The sequence below is a fragment of the Alligator sinensis genome, unplaced genomic scaffold (genome assembly GCF_000455745.1).
Source record: "Alligator sinensis unplaced genomic scaffold, ASM45574v1 scaffold707_1, whole genome shotgun sequence".
Lineage (NCBI taxonomy): Eukaryota > Metazoa > Chordata > Crocodylia > Alligatoridae > Alligator > Alligator sinensis.
The window spans coordinates 394583-410280 of record NW_005842065.1 but is presented as its reverse complement, the minus strand read 5'-3'; the positions used below and the strand labels follow the sequence as shown (position 1 = coordinate 410280).

At 46.4% G+C, this 15698-nt stretch overlaps 1 protein-coding gene across 1 annotated transcript in view; it reads right to left on the bottom strand.

The window, feature by feature from the left end:
• Positions 1-15698, bottom strand: part of C3 (complement C3) — a 62215-nt gene that overhangs the window by 9056 nt on the left and 37461 nt on the right. Inside the window, exons 24-31 of the mRNA XM_006023345.3 lie at positions 13440-13643; positions 10206-10281; positions 8768-8927; positions 7964-8059; positions 7602-7752; positions 6673-6836; positions 4800-4958; positions 1361-1511 (exon numbers count right to left, since the gene is read on the bottom strand). Of these exons, the coding sequence (XP_006023407.1) occupies positions 1361-1511; positions 4800-4958; positions 6673-6836; positions 7602-7752; positions 7964-8059; positions 8768-8927; positions 10206-10281; positions 13440-13643 (1161 nt within the window). The remainder of the gene's footprint in view (positions 1-1360; positions 1512-4799; positions 4959-6672; positions 6837-7601; positions 7753-7963; positions 8060-8767; positions 8928-10205; positions 10282-13439; positions 13644-15698) is intronic.

Below are 15698 nucleotides of genomic sequence, written 5' to 3'. Positions count from 1 at the left end.
CCCCGGGGGGGGGGGGGGGGGGGTGTTTAAGAACCCAGTAATCAAACAGATCCCAGTGTCATCATCAAAAATAGATCCCACCAATGCGGACCATAAATTGTTCCAACTGCAAAGTGGTTCTCAAAAGAATGGTAAAGATGAAGTGTGGTTTATAGTTAAAGAAAACAGAGATGTGACTGGGCCAGAAGCTTGGGTAGGAACTCCTTGGTTATTCAGACAAGTTAAGAGTGGATCCAAAATTCATGGCTGTAGAACTGGCTAGCCAGGCAACTAGAAACCCAGCTTCTTCCAGCTAAAGGAGTGACTTGTTTAGCTCAAGTGGTAGAGGTTCATGCTCTGGGAAATTCTGTCCCTCCTAAAACACCGATGCTTTCTGGATATGCGGCTGCTGGAAGTTTGGACTTGGATCCAGATTTCTTGGTTAGTGCTCACATCTTACTTCAGAATGAAAGTGTCCTAGAGGAACAGGGCTGAGTTGCTATCCACATCAGATGGGGTGTTGGCTACAGCCAATCCTGGGGATTGTGACTGCACTGCACCAATGTTCCTGCTGGGACTCAAACCTGGAGGTTTCTGGCTAGAGACTCTTGCTCTCTGTTGAGGCTCAGACCAATTCCAGATTTGGGGTCAGGAAGTAATTTTACCCCTTAGTCAGATTGGTCTGGACTTGCGGGGGGTGGGGAGGGTCCTTCCTCTGCAGTGGGGGTACAGCCTCTGCCTGGGACCTCTTGAGTGCAAATTAACCTTTTATAGAAGCAGGACATTGGCTACCATGATCTCCCCGTTTTCTCCGTGGGGTGTTCAGGTGTGAAGACTTGTGTCAGGGCTGACGGTAGTTTTACTAAGAGGTTAGATGATAAATTAGTCTGGGATGGTTTGGATACAGCTGGTCCTGCCTCAGGCAAGGGGTTGGACTAGATGTGACCTCTGGAGGTCTCTTCCAGCCCTACTTCTCTAGGACACTATACACCAATTCTACAGATAACAAGTGCCAGGAAGAGGGAGAAGGAATAATCTCTTTCATCGCAAACTAAGAAAAGAGATACTGTTTAGAACACGGCGGTGCCTTGGGTTACTTATTGCCAGCCTGATGCATATAATTTGGTTTGATCTGGAACTTGGAGAGTTTTGAAATCGTTCAAAAACTGGCTTAAAAAAAAAAAAAAAGGGGACTGAGCAAGTGATTGGCTGGCTCCAGAGACCACAAATGTGCCATGATATTGTCCCAAATTCCATTCAGCCCTGTCTATGGAAGTCTGCTGCCATCAGAGTTACTCTGCATTTGAACCAGTGTAATCCTGAGCAGACCACCTAGGCGTCCCAACAAGCTTCAGAAGGGAAGTGAGAGGAAGTTTCTTACGCCGTGGGATATTTTCCACCGATACGCTCAGGTAAAATTTCTTGCATTTGGATTCATCCTCTTTTATCTTTGCGTTATAAACAGTCACAACTGTAAGGGTCCCTTGCCCAGTTCCTTCTGCTCTCACAGTGAAGTTTTCATTCCATTTGGTCTGTAGAGAGATGCAAGATGATTTTGTGATAGTCATTTTAAAAATAGAAGGGGAACATGCATGCAAGCAGTTGAAACTGAAAGTTACTTATGCAGAAGGGTGGCAGGAAACCTGCCAAGTCCATTTCATGGAGAAAAATAGGTTATTAACCAAGCATTGATGCTTGGTCTCCAGTGGTATTGTCTCTGTAGATCCAAGCTAACATAACATTCTCTGCCCTTTCTAGTTTGGGATTCAACTTCATAAGCATTGGGTGTTGGCTGCATCCAATCCAGAGATTTCTGGGTCTCTTGGTGGTGGTGGTGGGGGGTCTCTTGGTGACAAGAGCTAGGTACAAGGGTGGGCCTGGATCCCAGGTGGGGTCCTGATCTCCCCCTCTCCCTGCAAATCTTTGTCAGGTCCCTGTGAGATCTTTCCATTAAAATGTCCCGCCTCAGTACCTCCAGAAAGCTATTACCTTCCTTGCTGCCTCCTGTATACTCAGGAAAAAGAACTTCACCATCAGATCAGGGAGGCAGTGGAATAGACACCCAGGGGAGCTGTGAACTCTCTATCACTGAAGGTGTTTAGGAAGAGGTTGGATAGGCACTGGCTGGGTTTGATCTAGGAGTAATTATGCCTATTAGGGCTGTGCAAAATGTTGCCGGCAGCTTTGTTTCGACTCATTTTGAGCTCGAAACCACAAAATTGAAACAAAACAGAGAGCTTTGAAACAGCCTTGAAACGAAACGAGGCAAGTCGAAACGTTTTGAAAATTTCAAAACATGAAGCTCAAGCTGGGCTTGCCTGCAGGGAAACAGAAACTAAAGTAAGGAGAGGGAGAGGGAAGTGGGGGAAGGAGTGCTCTTATTATTAAATGTGTAGCTGGCCAATGACTGTCATCCTTCCCTGAGGTTTCGTCCAATCCCAGTGCTCTGGGGGAGGGCTGGAAAACTCTGGGGGAGGGATGGAAAACTGCATAAAAGGCAGCATTGTTTGAACTGCCCTGCTTTGTGCCTTGGTGTCAGTTGAGTGAGGGTGCACCTTAACACACACACACACACACACACACACACACACACACACACACACACAGTCACCCACCCATGTCATGAGTTTTGCCTGTCAGCAGCCAGAGGTGCAGGGCCCCAGAATCCAGAACCCTTGCGCCTATCTCCTTGACAGCTGGCAGGCTTCGTGGCCACAGCAGGGGCTAGCAGGCCTGCAGTTTTCACCCTGCTGCGCCTTAACACACACACTGTCACCCATGACATGAGTTTTGCTGGTCAGCATCTTGAGGTGCAGTTTCCCTGAAACCCCTGTACCTGTCTCCTTGAAAATTGGCAGGCTTTGTGGCCTCAGCAGGGGCTAGCATGCCTGCAGTTTTGACCCTGCTGTGGCTGAACACATACACGTGACATGAGTTTTGCTTTCAAGACTTTGAGGTGCAGTTTCTCCAAAACCCCTGCACCTATCTCCCTGAAACTTGGCAGGCTTCATGTCCTCAGAAGGGGCTACCATTTCTGCAAGTTTCATTCAAATCATGCTAGAAATGACAAAGTTATAGGCTGTTTCAAGCTTCCCCATTATAGCTTATGGGCGAAACAATGAAACTGTTTCGACAAAACGCAAGTCAAAACAGAACAGTGCCGTTTCGCACAGCCCTGATGCCTATATTCTACTATGGGGATTTCCCAGGCTTCTGGGTTTTGCTGGTTTCTGTCAGGTGCTGGGAGGGAATCACCTGCATCCCCCTCTTTCTGCTAAATGTGCCAGGGTTTTTTTAGCCTCCGTTAGAGGTATCGCTTAGATGGCTGCAACCCACTTTGGGGATGATGACTAGGCTGTGCCAATGCTCCTGCTGGGACTAAAACCCATTCATGGCTAGAGGGTCTGGCTCCTATACTCAGGATCAGACTGGTCACCAGATGTGGGGTCAGAAAGGAATTTTACCTCATGGTCAAATTGGGATGGACTGTGGGGCTTTGCTTTCCTCTGGAGTGGGGGCATGACCTCTACCTGGGTTCTTTCAAGGGTATGTTAATAACCTCTGTAGCAGCAGGACACTGGCTGCCATGGTCCCCCTCCTTTACTTATAGCAGGTTCAGGTGTGATGTCTTAGGTGATAAGGTTGACTGTACAGTTTTAACAACAGGTTAGACCACTGTTTCCCACCCAGTGTGCCGTGGCACACTGGTGTGCTGTCAGGCACGTCCAAGTTTTGGACTGGGGCCATGTCCCCTGCCTGGTTGCAGCCATGCCCCGCACCTGCTGCTGTTGTGGACACAGACAGACAGGGAGTGTAGCTCCAGCCCAAAATGCCGTCCTGCTTGCCATGTACCACCCTCCCCATCAGCATCCAGCCAGCTGTGCGCCACCCTTCCGCATCCGGTGTGCTGCAGTGCCTTTTTTTTTTTTTTTTTTAAGGTAAAAAAGTGTGCCATGGGGTGAAAAAGGTTGGGAAATGCTGGGTTAGACTAGGATTTGCTCAGGATGGTTTGGATAGGGATGATCGAACCTCAGGCAGGCGGTTGGACCAGATGACCTTCTGAGGTCCCTACTTTTCTATGGTTTAAACTAAATAGTGAACATGATTAGCTACTAAAACAAGTCACTTAGAGATATGGTGGATTCTCTATCACTGAGAGAAGACAGGAAAGCTTTTTGAAAGAGCTCAACCAGAAATTACAAGCAAAATTGGATGCCAAATTTGGAATGGCATTCTTTGACCTGTCTCATGCAGAAGGTCAGATTAGATCAGTGATTCTCAACCAGGGTGACAGAGCACGCTGGAGGTGCATGGAGATCCTTTCAAGGGTACCATGGGGTGGAACACAATATTAGCACTGTTAGGTGTGCAACCATGATTCCCAAAATAAACCAAGGGATTTCCAACAGGAATCCATACTGTCAAATCCATTCTGCTCTGTTGGGGTCCTCCTGAGATCTCTGCAACAGAAGAATTTCTGTAGTATTTTTCTGGAGTGAAAAAAAAACAAGTGAAAACCAGGAGCTGGCATTTTTGAAGCAGCACCTTGAGTCTAACAAGGGGTGGCCTTAATCTAATGAGGGGGTACTCAAGTTTAAAACAGTTGAGAACCACTGGATTAGATGATGACAATGGCCCTCCATAGCCTTAAATATGTCAGACTCTATGGATCAAGATCGTTTGGTGTCCAGAAAAAATGCCACCCAGCCCTGTTCGAAAGGGCTGGGAGATGAGGTCCTGGTAGAATCCCTTCTCCTTATGGTAGACAAAGCCCAAGTTGTATCACCAGTCACTACCAATGGCAAAGAAAAGCAGCCTACCTCTGCCGATCTGGACAGGAAAGCATTACTATTCTCAATTCGGATTTTTACTGGGGTAGCACGCCGTGGCAGGAGGATAGACACATCCAGTTGCAGTTCACTTTGTTGCGGGATGTCCATTTGGTATTGGGATAGAGCCTGGAACACCAGGATAGTGGCCTAGGACACAGAGAGAAAGAGAACATTATATTTCATGGTTCTATTCTTCTACGGCCTAAAGACTCTTACATGACCTGTTGAATGAATAGGATCCACCAATACAGTGACAAAAATGGGCGTTTTCCCACAGGGTGTATGGATTTAACAGATGTCAGGCAAGGTCAAACAGGCACTGGTCAGACAAAACATGGTTAATTAGCTGACCCTGTCCCATTAACATTAGTATGAGCCAAGTGTCAATTGGATCACAGGATCATGGGAAAGTAGGGCTGGAAGGGATCTCAGGAGGTCACATCTAATCCAGCTCCCTACTCAAGTCAGATTCAGTCCTGAATAAACCATCCCGGCCAAGTGTCTATCCAACCTGCTCTTGGACATTTCCAAAGATGGAAACTCCATCAAGTTTCTGGGCAGTCTGTTCCAATGCTTGACCACTTTCATAGTCAGGAAGTTCCTCCTCATCTCCAACCTCAATTTCCCCTGCTGCAGCTTGAGGTCATTGCATCTAGCCTTGTCCTCTATGGCCACAGAGGAAAGCCCATCTCCATCTTTTCTCTAATTTCCCTTTGAATATTTGAAGACTGTTATCAAATCCCCTCAGACTTCTTCTCCAGACTAAACAATCCTAGGTCTTTCAGCCGATCCTTATCAGTCCTTCCAGTGCTTCCCAGGTACCTAATCATTTTTGTTCCTCTCCATTAGACTCTTTCCAATCTGCCCACATCCTTCTTGAAGTGTGGGGCCCAAAATTGGGCAGAAGACTTCAGGGGAGGCCTCACCAGTGCTGAACAGAGCAGAAGAATCGTTTCCATTGGTTTACAAGTGACGCTCCTGTTAATACAACTCAGGAAGCTGTTGGATTTTTTTGCAGCAAGAGCACCTCGTTGCCTCCTATTCAGCTTATGGTCTACCATAACCCCCAGGTCCTTCTCTGCAGTGCTTCATCCCATCCAATCATTCTCCAGTCTGTATTTGTACATGCAATGATTAAGTCTTTGCTCTTGTCCTGATTTTCATCTGGTTGATTCCAGATGATTTTTTTAAGACGGAGGGCAATAAATTTTTGGCTATTCTTATGTGATATAGACAGCTATGCTACACACTAACCAGCAGGGGGGTGAAAGACATAGTTCTTGACCCCAAAATGTTAGATCCCGGTTGTTGTATTTGCCCCAAGTATGGCAAAGAACAGGATGACTTAAGGCACTGACATGCGCAAGAGTGCCACCAGGCTGGTCAGCACAGAATACATCATGATCATCAAGTAAAAGTAGACAAGGTTCCTTGGGTGAATTTGATATCTTTTATTAGACCAACCCAAATGGTTGGAGAATAGTTATTAAGCAAGCTTTCGGGTTCAAAAACCCGCCTGACGAAGGGTTTTTGAACCCGAAAGCTTGCTTAATAACTATTCTCCCACCATTTGGGTTGGTCTAATAAAAGATATCAAATTCACCCAAGGAACCTTGTCTGCCTATGTCCTTAGACCAACATGGCTACAACCTAAACCCCTGCATCAAGTAAAAGTAGGCATCCATTGCCAACAGCAGATTTGACAGCAGAAAACTGAACCTTAGATTCTCATCAGCACATTCAAATTTCTCACAATTGCCACCTGAGCTTGTACCATCCACTTATGCAGAGAGGAGACAAGGCTCTGTTACAGGAAATGGACTGAGGACTCTTTGCAAGATTCTGGGAGGTCTATACTCACTTGGGTAGACCCATATCCACCTCCGTAGTACTTCTGCTCTGTCAGCCATCTGACAATGGGACCCGTCAGCTCAAACTTCTTCATTTTCAACAAAGCCAACAAACCATAGGAGGTGCCCTCAATGTTGAAGGTGCGAGCACCTTTCTCTTCCCAGTGATTTGCCCCTAGGCACCAACAAAAAAAAAAAAAAATTGCTAATGACATCCCCAGGACATGGAATTTCCTTCTCCTGAGCTCATCTGATTAGAAAGTGCTGCCTCTTCCCAAATTCCCGTATGTTATAATTTGCATAATATCTGCTCCCAAATGGCATATTATTGCCCCTTTGGGCCAAGCACCTAATCAGTGTTTAAGGCATTGCAAGGCTGTGTCCGTGCCAAGGAGAAACTGATAATACAAGTTGCCAAAATACCATATTTTCTCATATACAGTGCCCCTCAGAATAAAATACACACCTTGTTTTGGAAAGGCAAAATGAAGTGAAGAAGATTTTTTCTAGTTATGGCTGCATAGAGCAGGGACAGGGCTAAAAAAAGTCTGCAATGCTATGAAATAGGAGGAGAGAGACCAGGAGCAGCTAGCAGACAGCAACATTGCCAGAAGATCTTTTATTTCTTTAAAAACAAGGCATGTGTCTTATGCCTGGGTATGTTGTATATGAAAAAAATATAGTATGTACAAGATCCTGCAAGCTTCCTGTTGGACAAACTGAGGTCAAGTCTATGGCACATCCTACATTCAAAACTGGAGTAATGCCATTCAACTAAGTTGAGGTCCTCTGGATTTGTACCATGTGTTATTGAGACCAGTATGTGTCTAGCTATGCCTGTTCATCATAGATTCACCTCCAGCCATCCCTGCTTCCCTCCTCTGCTAACCAGCCTTACTTGGCCCCTGTTTCTGGCACCATATATGATGTTCTGATTTACCTTTTGCACATTTCATGAGCACTTTTTCACTGTTCAATTTCTCCACCAAAGCCAAGGCATAGGATGTGAGCGCGATAGTGTAAGGCCTCTTCAGAAACATGTATTTTTTAGATAAGAATTCAGCAGCTTTGTTGATGCTTCCTTCCAAACTCTAGAAGATGAAGAGGAAACAAGACACATATACAAAAGCCAAGAAGTCAAACCCAAGGATCTGGATGAGTTTGGTGACATCCTTAAGATGTTATTCTGGGTACTACATCCCTACCTGCCATGTTCGTGGCATTTATGGATTGAAATATCAGAGCTCTAGGAAGATTGAAAAACCTGGATGTGAATATATAGACCCCACAAGAGACACTCACGTTGATATGATCCTTGCAAATGTCCTTGGATTCATGCAAGGCAATAAGGACGAAAGCTGTTAAGGACACTTCTGGTTCAGCACCTTTGTATCCTCCCTGAAGGGAAAAAAAGGACAGGCTTTGGGATCAGAAATTCACCTGAGCACAGCAACAAGAGAGGAGGAATCCCAGACAGCCCATGTAATATGGTAATGTCTGCGGAAATGTTACCCCCAAAAGGAAGATGTTCCAGACACTCCATGAAGTCTACTGAGGACTAAAATGAATAGAGACACACAGGGCATATGAAAATAGATGGACAGAAAAAACCTGACCTACTGGGCCTAAATCTCCATTACCATACTTTCTCATACATAACTTGCTCTGGAATATAATACACACCTTTTTTCCTTCATTTTGCTTTTCTAAAACAAGATCTTTCCTTGTAGCAAGTAACTTTGTAACAGCAATGAGCCTGCTCATTATTCTACTACCTACAAGTTTCATGCAGACTTTACTTTCATTTTTGCCCAGTAAGGCAGAGGCTGTTCTTACCATGTTGCTCACATATAACATGCCCTGCAATTTCCAACAGCTTTTTGGGGGGAGAAAATGTGTTAAATGCCAGAAAACATGGTAATTTCTACTACTATGATTCCACTGGGATGTTCTTTATGCCCACTAGTGTAAGAGACAGGAGAATCAGGTTGAATGAGGTCTTTGGGATATGGACCATTGAGACTTCTCTTTGAACGAAGAATTGACAAGTTATCATGGTGATGTAAGTAAGTTGTGTCTGGCATTTCAAGGATAAAGGAAACATACCACCATCTCTCCATGGATCACAGGGCCATCTTCTTGGAAAACCCCATCTGGTTTCTGTTTCTCCAGGATCAGCCATTTCACAGCTCCACAGAGGACTTGATGTTCAATGCCCACCAACGAGGTAGCCATGGCAAAGACCTTGGCTACGTATGCTGTCAGCCTGAGGGGGAGAATCAGCCACATCTGAATCAGTCCTGAAATGCTTGTGAATGAGAAAGCTGGACCATCTGGTAATGGGTGAGGTTGACATGAGTCAGTGATGGTAACTGATCATCTCAGTTAGCAGTACTGACACTATTAGCTGGAGATGTCACAAGCTCTCACAGCCTACTGTGGTAGGGCTGTGAGGATGATCTATAGCCCACTTCTAACCACAGGGAACTGGACAGCAGAAGCTTCAGACTTGTTTCACGTAAGCCAATGAACAACAATCCAGTTGCCTTCATTCTGGCTCACATCCAACTTTCACAGAGTTACTCCGAACTGCAAAGTTATTTAAGCACCTACTAAGATTAATGAAAGCTCAGTCCAACTCTCATCATAAAATAGCAAACCAGGCAAAAAAGTGTTCCACATATAATGTAGAACATTTTTAGGGCTGGTTTGTGTGGCTTCTTAAACTGTGATATGCCCAGAGCTATTCTAAGGCTGGTAAGGACAATCAATTGATTGCTTGGCCCAGCTCTGGGACCTCATCAAGTCATACCAGCCTGTGGGCACCTGGTTTTCAACTTGCTAATGCAGGGAGAGCCTGTGATCATGATCCCATGGCAAGTAGATTAGGATCTGATCCCTGATCCCAAACTCAGGCCTTTTGAATCCTGTGGCAGTCGGTGCCTTAAATGAAAGTGTCCCAGGTACCTGATACTTTGTCCCAGGTGCCCTTTTTCCCTACTTGGCTTTGGATGAGAGATTAAATTTGCCTTGACTCACATCTCATAACTACACACAGGCACAGGCTAGCAATAAATCAGTAGGATCATCAGAAAAATCAGTCTGGAAATGATTTCCTGAGGTTACATCTAGTCCAGGCCTATGCTCAAGGCAGATTCAGTTCCGACTAAATCATCCCAGCCAAGTATCTGTCTAACTTGCTAGTCTTGGACATTTCCAGGGATAGAGGCTCCACCACATCTCTGAGCAGCCGCTCCAATGCAGTGTTCCTTCTCATCTCCACCTTCAATTTCCTCTGCTGCAACTTGAGGCCATTGCTTCTAGTCCTGTCCCCTGTGGCCCCAGAGAAAAGCCCACCTCTCCTCTGTCATCGTCCTCCAGGGATTTGAAGACTGTGATCAAATTCCTCCTCTGGCTTTTCTTCACCAGGCTCAGTCACCTTAGTTCTTTCAGCCTTTCCTCAGTTTCTCAGGCCTCTAATCATTTTTGTCACTCTCCACTGGACTCTTACCAATCTAATATATTAGAGAGAGACAGTACTTACCACGTGCTTGACTCCCTGTTCTGGAAGGCAGAATAGGAGAAGTCACCTTTTTTGTAAACCAGTTGTTGTGTGTAACCTACAAAGGGAAGAGACAGGAAGAGGTAGGTCTCTTTTATTTAGCTTCTCATTAGGATCTTATGGATACAAAGCAAGCAAAATCAGGGGCAAGAACCTAGCATGTGTCTGATTTTTTTCCTTTGACTGCACCCCAAATCTGTGTTCCCTTTTAACTCCTGCTTTCCTGGTTCCCTTAATACCATACTTTTTCACATGCAACACACACCTCCTACCCCAATTCAGCCACTAGGAATTGAGTTGCACATGGTGAGGAAATATGGTGATAATCAGTTCCTGCCTCTGTGGGTGGAGGAGGGAAACAAAAGTAATGCTTCAGTGTTACATGGGATGCTTCCTAGCTGCTGGTTCTGGACATTTCCTGCTCCCCCTCCCCCTGGCAGAGGTTCCTACTCAGCTGCTATTCAGTTATTCACTTGCTTCTTGCCATTATTTTCAAGGAAAGATCTTAAATCCTTTCTTCTGCCTTTGAAAAACAAAAGTGCGTATTTTATTCAGGGGTGCATTATATGTAGGGCCTAGTTTTAATCATGATTTTGCATATTTGTGAAATTTACAAAATTAAGCGATTTTCATTAAAAAAAAAAACGTAATTTGCAATGAAATGCCACAATATGGCTGCAAGCAGCTGTATCGTCGCATTTCAGTGCAACAGGATGGCTGGGGCAGGCTGAAGAAAGCATTCCTCAGTGCAAAAACCTGGCAGCCCAGGGGAGAGGGGTTGCAAAAGGGACAGGTGGAGGAGAGAGCATGGGGATGGGTAAGGGAGGTACTGTTTGCTCCTTTGGGCAGGAAAACTGGGGCACAGGGGGATTGGGGACCCCTGTGGGCTGCCCTGGCACTGGGTAGGGGAGGGGCTGTTTGCTTTTCCAGGTGGGAAAACTCACATTGTTTTCTGAGGTGCCTGGGGCTGAGGGTGAGAGGAGAGAGAGTACATGTGCAGAGGAAGAAACAAACAGCCCCTCCCTACCCCCAGTGCTAGGGCCATCTGCCAAGGCAGCCCCCAGACACTCCCAACCCCTGTGCTCCAGTTTTCCCACCAGGAGGAACAAACAGTCCCTCCCCGACCCATTCCCAAGCTCTCTCCTCTCCCTGTCCCTTTTGGGACCCCTTCAGTGAGGGTGGGGCATGGGCTTTTCAGCAGCCATCAGAGGCTTTGGGAGCAAGGCCTCTGATGCTGCAATTAAACCTGCCCCTAAACCTGCCCCCTCAGTCAATCAGGCAGTGTGGTGGTGGTAGGGGATGGTGCCATGATCTGGACATGAAAATAATGGCCCCCACCACAATCAGGTCACAATACTGGCAAGCTGGACACCGTGATTTAAACCAGGCCCTAGTTATACGCAGGAAAATACGGTATGTCTATTACCCCATAACCATCATACCCAAGTGACTCCTCCCCACCCATCTGTGGGATAGGGAAGTGATATTATCCCCTTAGCAGATAGGGAATGGAGGCAGAGAGAGAGAGAGAGAGAGAGAGATCGATCAAGTCTGTAACAGGGCTGGGAAATGATCCTGTGTTTCTTTAACCTAGTCTCAGAGACCTGCTTCCCCCCTTCCAGCCACTTTCCACATCTGCCCAACATGATGTGTCAGATTCTCAAAGAAGTGGGGCTGGAAGGGACCTTCAGAGGTCACATCTAATTCAACCCCCTGCCTGAGGTAGGATCAATCCCATCCATTTATCTCAGACAAACCCATCTTCTAACCTCTTTGCAAAACTACCATCAACCCTGACAACAAAGGGCATGGCATCATAACCAACTCTACCACAGGTAAAGCAGGGGAACCATGGCAGCCAACATCCTGCTTCTATAATAATATATGCTTAAGAGATCCCAGTCAGAGGCCATGTCCCCTGCTACACAGGAAGGCAAAACCCTCACCCCATCCATCCCAATCTGACCATGGAATAAAATTACTTCCCGACCCCAAATGTGGTATCAGTTGGACTGTGAGTGGAGGAACAATATCCTCTAGAAAGGAACCACTGGCTTTATGTCCCAGCAGGAGCACTGGCAGAGTTCAGTCACTATGTTCAACATCGGCTACAGCCAACACCAAGTGTCTCTGAGGGAGGCTTAAAAACACCCTGACATGTGCAGCAGAAAGGAGGTGGTAGGGAGGATTTCCTCCCACCGCAAGGCAGCAACCAGCAAAGCCCAGAAGCCTGGGAAATCCCCATAGTAGACCATAGGCTTGTATCATCACTGGCCAGTGCCTGTCCAGTTTCTTCTTGAACCCTCCAGTAATGGAGAGTCCACACATTCCCTGCTTCATTGCTCTAACGGTGAAGAAGTGCTTCCTGATAGCCAATGTAAACTTACGTGGCTGCAACTTCAAGCCATGGATCTGCATCCTATTCTTTGCAGCAGAAGAAAAAAGATGTCCCCCCTTTTCTTTATGGCAGCCCTTCAAGTATTTGAGGACTGCTATCATGTCTGCTCTTAAGTGCCTTTTCTGCAAATAAACATGCCCAGCTCCTTCAGCCTCTCTTCGTATCACTTGCTTTCCAAGCCCTCAGTCATCTTTGTTGCCTGCCTCTGGACCTCTCTGACTTCTCTGTGTCCTTTTTAAAATATGGAGCCTCAAACTCCACACAGTGCTCTAGATGAGGCCTAACCAGCACCGAGTAGAGAGGCACTGTCACCTCCCATGTCTTGCACCTGATGCTTCTATTGATGCAGCCCCAAACCTGTGTAACTGCATGGGTGTTTTTACACATGCTCACACATGCTTTGGAGAGAAGTGGGAGAGGGAGGGGGAGGGGGGGGAGGAGGGTGCTTTAATTAGGAGTGGCTCCAAGAGATGCTCTAATTATAGCTCCCGGAGTGTCTCGTATATCAGCATCTCTGTGCTTCAAAATGGCAGTAAGTGTGCTTTATCTAAAGCTCGAACAAGCTTTAGTTAACGTACCCCTACCACCATGTTGAAGCATGGGGACACTGATACATGAGGTGCAGAGGCTGGTAGGAGCACTGTAATTACAGAGTGTTGGAGCAGCCTCCTGGCTCGTGTATAGGTGCTCCATCACATGTTCCCTGCAGCATCTCCTAGAATCATTGCCTACTGGACTCTATGGACCTCCAGCTTGGTCCAGTGTGGCACCTCCCAGCACCAGAGAGGGGCCAGCTATGTCACATGAGAGATCTTTACCTTGGTTAATCAGCCTGATGGCTTCATTCCTCCGGTCCACCCCGACCTTGTCCCACTGATTGGTGCTGTCCAGGTAGTGGGTGGCAATGACTGTCGGTGTCATGCCAATCATGTTCTGCTCCCCACAGCCTGAAGGCGTCACAATGAGATGTTTAACGTTGGCTCCATCAATGGATTTTTCTATAATTGTGGTCACTGGGTTTCCTGGCCAAGAGAAGAACACAAAGCCAATTCAGTCACGGGAGGCAGCAGCTGTCAAGGGTGGGGCAAGAGGGAGAGATAATCCAGGGGCAGATTTAGAGTTAAATCCTGCAAGCTACTGAGTGAAGACCCAACCTCAACTCCATGCATGATTAGATCCTAAGGGCGCATCCACACATACAGGCATATGCGCTTGCAGCAGCTCAAATAGGAGTGGCACAAATTTGAGCTGGGGATGTTTGCCTCAGCACACGTGCCAGGACAAGCACTTGGGTGTGGGGCTAGTTGTGCCACTTGGGGCAAAATAACCCTGCCCATCCCCACCCAGATCTGCAGCCTGGGGGAGCTAGAGCCTAGGGCCAGCACCTGTGCTGTCCCCAGCAGTCTAAAAACCTGGCCTGGCAAGCAGCTCAGGGTTACTTGCTCTCAGGAGCTTCTGGGGCCAGGCCAACTGCTATCTAGCCCCTTGTGTTGGCTGGACTGCTGAAGCAGCATCCCAAATCCACTTCTGAAAATGCTCCGAAATCCCTGCCCTGCTTTTCTCACTCAAGTTTTATTTTGGTACCTGGATTTCCAGGTACCAAATTTTGAGCCCGTGCTGAAAATATACAGTGCGGGGAAGGTTTTTTGGTGCCCGGCATGCATCTTATGACATCTCAAACTCCTTTGAGGTGCCGCAAAATGCACATGCATGCTCATCTGGACACACCCTAAGACTTTATCTATTAGAAATGTCCCTTGCAATAGAAACAGTTTATTGCTGTGGGCCATGTAACCAGTTTAACACATCTTTCACTTCACCCCCTTACCTCTGCTGGTTTCTTAAAATGGTTGCATGGTCATAGAAACACGCTGATAGTCCCATGGAGATGCATAGGGTTTGAGGGTCTCCAGTATAATGCTCAGGATGGATTTGGGAAAGCCAAAATTCTCCTTCCCCCCCACCCTCTTTGTCAGCTGAGCTAAAGAAGAAGCAAGAAATTGATATAGGGACCTAAGGAGAAGGCAGGGTAAAATTGCATCTTACAGACTAACCAAAGAGAAAGTGTGTGTGTGTGTATTCCATCAGAATCTGATTATGTCATCATCGGTCCACAAACATGTGTGTGTACGCATGCACATGTGTAAATACACACACATTTGTGGATGGATATATTTCATTTCATCAGAATCTAATGAAGTTAGCATAAGCCCACAAATGTGTGCACGCGTGTATGGCTGGTACATTTATATACACTTACGCATATCTACATAGAGACACACACATATATGGTGGTTGGGCTGGCAAAAGTGCATGGCTGATGGACCAGAGGGTCGCAAGTTTGAGGCCATAGTAGAAGTGCTTGCAGTCTGGCCAGTCAGGTTGCAATGAATCTGTGAATTCTGCTAAATACTTTGTCACAAGGGCATGAAAAAGAAAGGATATACACACATGCTGCTTTTAGTTTAAAGATGCAAAATTATCCTGCCTTCTACCTGACTTCAGACTAACATGGATAACTACATCTCTCTGCACAGGGACCTAAGCTCAGATATATCAGGTTGGAAGGAGTCCAGCAAAGAATGACAAAAAATGGCTAGAGGCCTGGGAAGCAGGATTGATGAGAAAAGGCTGAAAGAAGCAGGGTGACTGAGTCTGGAGATGAGCAGACTGAGGGCGGATTTTATCAGATAGGATGGAGATGAGCTTTTTTCTGTTGCTATACAAGAAAGGACTAAAAGCAACCACTTCAAGCTGAAAGAGAGTAAGCTGAGGTCGAAGATGAGGAGAAGCTTCCTGCTTCTGAGGGTGCTCCAGCTTGTAATATTGGAATAGGTTGCCCAGAGAAGTGTTGGAATCTCCATCCCTGGCAATGTTCAAGAGCAGTTTGGACACACATGTGGCTGGGATGATTTAGTTAGGGCTGTTCCTGCCTTGAGCAGGGGTTTGGACTAGATGACCTGCTGTGGTCTTTTCCAACCCCACTCTCCTATGATCTTATCTATACCTGAAGAAACCCCTCCTTCTCCTCTGAACACCTTTAACCATAAACCTACAGTGAACTTCCTGTACCTCAG